Source organism: Corvus brachyrhynchos, unplaced genomic scaffold (assembly GCF_000691975.1).
Source record: "Corvus brachyrhynchos isolate BGI_N302 unplaced genomic scaffold, ASM69197v1 scaffold28, whole genome shotgun sequence".
Lineage (NCBI taxonomy): Eukaryota > Metazoa > Chordata > Aves > Passeriformes > Corvidae > Corvus > Corvus brachyrhynchos.
Window position 1 is genome coordinate 257,124 of NW_008246058.1, and position 5,676 is coordinate 262,799.

At 44.2% G+C, this 5,676-nt stretch overlaps 1 protein-coding gene across 1 annotated transcript in view; it reads left to right on the plus strand.

The window, feature by feature from the left end:
* Positions 1-174: 174 nt before the first annotated feature.
* Positions 175-5,676, plus strand: part of OC90 (otoconin 90) — a gene marked incomplete at its 5' end in the record, with an annotated part of 17,569 nt that continues 12,067 nt past the window's right edge. Inside the window, 4 exons of the mRNA XM_017746119.1 lie at positions 175-262; positions 536-710; positions 3,487-3,599; positions 5,078-5,206. Of these exons, the coding sequence (XP_017601608.1) occupies positions 175-262; positions 536-710; positions 3,487-3,599; positions 5,078-5,206 (505 nt within the window). The remainder of the gene's footprint in view (positions 263-535; positions 711-3,486; positions 3,600-5,077; positions 5,207-5,676) is intronic.

The window sequence follows — 5,676 nt, forward strand, 5'->3', positions numbered from 1 at the left end:
AGCTTTACTTTCTGCAATATTGCATGGCAGTGGGGAATCTCTTGAACTCCAGAAGCATCACAGGGAAGTGTGAGCAAATAGCTAGGAACTCATCTCAAAATGGTTTAAAAACTGAAGCAAGACCAGGGGAAGTCTGGGGACAGTTATTGTCATTTATCTTTTTAAAAATAAGCATGGTTTGTTTATTTATTTTTTCATTTAGACAATGCCACGCTCTTCAGCGGAGTCTTTCAAAATGTGGAAAGTGTTGCATTATTTTTTGGTAAGCACCTGTTCTAGTTGTACTTGAGCACTGAATAGAAATCCTGTGGGGTTTGCTTTTATGTATTTACTAAGATGAAGGAGGGGTTTTTTTTGCATGCAGATGTCCCCAAAGACCACTGTAACACTAGATACTGCTGAGTGACAAGCACTGCTCAGTGTCCCTGTGTCACTGCCTTGTTTGGGCTCCGTGTGCATGCAAACATCATCCATGTGCGACCCACACCTGCCTCACCTCCCCTTACCAGGTGTTTTATGGCTGCTCTCTTTCCAGACTGCCTGGGTTCTCACTTCACCTGGTTACAATCCATCTTCACTAACTTCCCTGCCCTTCTCAACTTTGTGACCAAAATGAAGTGTGTTACTGGGTTTTGTCCCAGGGATTTTGAAGACTATGGTTGCTCTTGCCGGTTTGAGATGGAAGGGCTCCCTGTGGATGAAGCTGATGAGTAAGTCATATCCATGAGAGGTCCTTTTCTGCTCTGACTGGCAGTAAATGCCCTCATACTCTGATTATCCAAAGCATGACACTTGTATAAGTGAATTAAAGACAGTAATAAAAATGTAGATTTATTTAGGGGTAAGTAACACCATCTGGCCCTAGTGAAAGTGTAATCTCAGGCCAGGGCAATCAAATGGTTGTTCACTTGCATCAGCAGGAGGTGTGAAAGGAAATTCAAAGAGAATCAAGATGTATCCATGTCTGTGAAGAAAAAGGGCTTTCCAACAACATAATGTATTAATTCCCTGAGTGAAGACAGCAATGGCTCAGAAAGTGTTAATGCTTATAGATGGAAATTAATCCATCCACTCTGCAGCATGGGATGGCTGGGAAAATGGAGACCTAACCCATGGAAAAAAGCCATGGAACTTCTCTGTGAAAGGTTTTCTGAACAATTGTGATGACATCCTGAAATGGGAGCTCAAGTAAGTTCAATGGATTGATACTCAAGAGCTGAGCACCTGAGTTTTTGCTTCACTCACCTTCATTTTAATGCAGAGCAGCACAAACCCAGAAACTGCAGAACCATCCATCAGCAGGTTTGTCCTGAGAATCGTCCACAGAGCCAGCTTGTATTTACAAATTGGTTTGCAGCCCTGGGGTGAGGTTTCCTTAGCAGCACAGAACTCCTGCTCCCGTGTGCAGCAAACAGAGACTGATTATTGCTTTGCCACTGGCAGAGATGTGCTCTTGGTTCAAGGGAGCCTCTAAACCAGTGGCTGTTGCGTGTCTTTCCCAGAGACAGTTCCCACAGTGCTGCAATTTTTTTCACTGATGTTATTTCTTAGAAACTAGTTTTGTAAACCTTGGGGCTTGTCTGTGCCATTTCTGTTCCACGGAAAAGGGCTCAATGCCTCACTGCAGATTTTTAAGGCATTGGAAAGTACTAGTGCCTATAAGACCAACCTTTTCCCATTTCCCAGAGTAGCTCATTGTCATATCTAAATTAGGACACAAGTTTACCTCCATGGTCCACATGAAGGAGAAGCAGGCCCAGAGGTCAATGCATGTTTTACAATCTCCTGCTTGCAAAGGAAAACTGAGTAAACTTTTGGATTAACTGTTGCAGTAAATGCTGATGTAATTGTGATTCTCCAGACGAACAAGCAGTGCAGAGAGTTTGTGTTAGACTTCTTATGCAGTTAGAGGAGCTTTTAGATGCTAACACCTCCCTAGACCTCAGGCAGAGTCAGAAGAGTGTTGAGACATCACCAGTTAGATGGTTAAAACCCTGTTCCTGATGGAGCTCACAGATTTCAGCCTCATGTCTGCAAGAAGGCACAGTAGAATTTGTGGTGCAGAGGAGCCATCAGGCCCCTCTGCTGAATGCTACTTCCCTTCACTTTTTAGATACATTCCTCAGAGTCCTTCTTTGGTTGTGAAGGCAAATTAAATATTGTGATCATTATTAATTAATATAGTCAGTGATTAAATATGAAATGCTTTCTAAATATAGGGGATGAGAAAGTGCACGTGTGGCCTAGAAGGGAGCCTGGCCAGGGGCAGGTGTTTGCTCCGTGCTCCGAACAGTGCAGGAGTGCTCCAGACCACGGGCAGGCTCAGTGCACGTGCAGGGCTGTGGGGGCTGTGTAAGGACACATTCACTGTGTCTTTAGCAAGAACCCCACGAAAGATAACTCCTTACATTGTGATCACAAGTTCACCCTTCCTGGCAGCAGATGCTGGGTTTGGGTCTTCATGTTGTCTTTGCATTCAGCATTGTCCTGGCCAAATGCAGTTCAATAACAGAGCTGTGTCCTGAGTCCATTGCTCCAAAATGAGGGTATTTGAACCTAAATCTAACAGCAAGCCCTGTTGATCTATGTAACAATTTTACCTGGGGTAAACGATGGCTGTTTTACTGGTATGTCATTTACAGCTGATGTCAGTGCACACAGATGCTGTGTAGATGATTTTACCTGTACAAAGAGCTGAAGAGAGGAGAGGATTGGAGAAGAACTTGTTGGTTTAGTTGACTTTTTATTCCTATTTATAACTAAAGTGGCCCTGCAGGCAATTTGAGGTTGGCAGGACAACAGGGGTGCAGGAAAACACAAGGTTTCTGACTGTTCATGTTGTGTAGTGGCAGAAGAAAGCTGCTTTACTCCAGTGCAAGAAAAATATTTTATGGCCCTTCTGCGCGGGTAAATGGTGCATTTCAATTGTGATTATTGCATAGAAGTACAAGAAATACAGGATAAAATTGTATGTATTTATATAGTCCCAATGAGACACAGGGATTGACAAGGCATTGCAGAACCATTAACCCTCCATGGTTAACCTCCAGGCTCAGTGCAGTTCTCCCAGTTTGCAGTGAGAAAGGTTAGGACAGGACTGGATCCAGGATCTCTAGAGCTGACTCATGGGGCATTGCTTGTCAGTAAGCTAGCAGTGCTGGGAAGTACATGGGCACTGGTAGTGGATTTATTATTTAAAGTGCCTGTAGAGTCCTTGCAAGCACCTGGGTACCACAGCAGGACAGAAATGCTTGGTAACCCACAGCACACAGACCTGCTCCACCCCTCAGTTTTGCACCCATCTATAGTTATCCCACCACTCTGACTCAGGGAAAGGCAGCACTTGGCCTTTCTTGTGTCTGGGGATCAAACCCTTTTCTCCTTTGGCAACTTTTGCAGTTTTGTGTAAGAGCAAAATGACATCACTAGAGTCTGACCTTGAACTGAAACTAAATTGTGTGACCTCGCTGTAATTTCATTTTTAAGATGCTGTTTTCAGCACCGCAAATGCTACGAGGAAGCCCTGGAGATGGAGTGCACGTGGGATGCATCAAAGATATCTGCAGATGTCAGCTGCTCTACTAAAAACCTGACCTGTGGTGAGATTAACCTGTCAAAAGAGCTTAACACTGGAGCCTCACTAGGGCCAGAAGCTTCTTCTGGTTTACCTACCAAAAGTCATGGACAAATTAATCAGAAACCACCTCCACTTCCCAGGGTTCCTCCTCCTGGGATTTCCCTGACTTTGCAGGACCACTAAGCATTGTTTGAGATGTCTCCACACATCAGAAATGCAGCAGACGCTGAGGAGAAACCTGACAAACAATCTTCTTCTGAGACATAAAGGCCTGATTTTTCTGCAGTTTGAGGGATCAAATTCTTTATTCAGAGGTCATGCACACTCCTCAGGTACAGCAGCCTCACCAGTGAGGGCAGAGACCATGTGTTACATCAGGAGCTATTCCATGTTAGGCTGGTACAGGCCTCACAAGAGTGCAGTGGGGTTCTTTAATGCCTAATAACTTTTAATATAATTTTTCATCAAGTATTGGCTCTCAGAAAAGACTATATGCTAGAACATGGTTTGAGGATACCAGCAAAGAGGGGCAGAACCCCTAAACTAATACCCTTACATCTTATATAAGCAACAATCCCATCCAATTTCCATTTTTTCTTTCAAATTAAAACCATTTTTGCTATTTAGGCCAATGTCTAAGGGTCCAAGTGCATTTAAACATTAATAATGCTTTTTAAGCCTTTCTATATAGTCCCCATCAAAAATATGAAACATAAGTGTGACAGCTATGAAAAGTCAATGTTTTTTTAAACTCGGAAAGGTAGAAGGTTTTGAAGAGGGAAAATAGTAATTCCTGGGAAACTGCTTCATATCCTTTATATTAGGAAGAAATTCTTTCCTGTGAGGGTGGTGAGGCACTGGCACAGGCTGCCCAGAGAATTTGTAGATGCCCCATCCCTGGAAGTGTTCAAGGCCAGGATGGATGGGGCTTTGAGCAACCTGTTTTAGTGGAAGGTGTCCCTGCCCATGGCAGGAGGTAGAACGAGATGAGGTTTAAGGCCCCCTTCCAATCCAAGCCATTCTATGGGTCCCTGCCCATGGCAGGAGGTAGAACGAGATGAGGTTTAAGGCCCCTTCCAATCCAAGCCATTCTATGGTTCTCTGATTTTTTATAAGGAGCAAATCACAAAGGTTTGGCTTGTGGACTGTGACTTCTTGGAGTTAGGAGGAATATTTTAAAGAAGTCTGTGAAATGTCGAATGCAGTATCAGCTGTATTAAGTTTTCCATGGAAAAACAAGAGCATTGCTCTGTTGTCCTCCATACTCTGCAGACCCAGCCAGAGAGGCAATAATCTGTTGCCAGCCATGCCAGGCTGCATCGATTGGTGTTTAAAACCAGGGTTAGACTACAAAACTTCACTGTGTTTAGCATGGAGAAGCACAGTATAAATAGGTTTACATCTAACAAAATATGGACACAAACCTTACAGGGAAGAAAAAGCAGGAGGTGGAAAAGATTTTTCAATAGAGCCTTGTTTGTACTTTTGTTTTATTTCCAGAGTCTGGGGATCCCTGTGAACAGTTCCTCTGCAGCTGTGACAAAGATGCCATTGAATGCTTTGTGAATGCACAGATTAACTCCTCCTTGAATGGGCTGGATGTCTCCTCCTGTCCATCTCCAGTTACAGGTAACAATAGGGATCTGATCGACTGCCCCCTCCTGCCAGATTTTCCACTGGCATCAAATGTGACCCAATGAGAATGAAGCAGGAGCTGGGTGCTTTCCTGTCATAAATCTGGTCTCTATTTCGTGTGTCCTGTCCATTTACTCCTACCTGGGTGAATAACAGGAGAGAAGGTGGTGGCAGACTAATTGCTGCCCAGGAGCAGGGCCAGGAGAGGCTTCTGAGGTGGGGAGGGGGCTGGAGCCCATGAGGAAAGAGGAGGAGGCTTGGAGGAGATCTTTTTGCTCTCAGTAGCTAGTGGGGTGTGTAGAAAAGATGGAGCCAGACTCTTCTTGGAGGTGCACAGGGACAGGACAAGAGGCAGAAGATACAATTGCAACAGGGAAATTCCAGTTAGATGTGAAGAAATTTTTTCTTTGGGAAGTTCCTGTCAACTGGAATGAATGATACTTGTGATCAGGTCACTAGCAGGA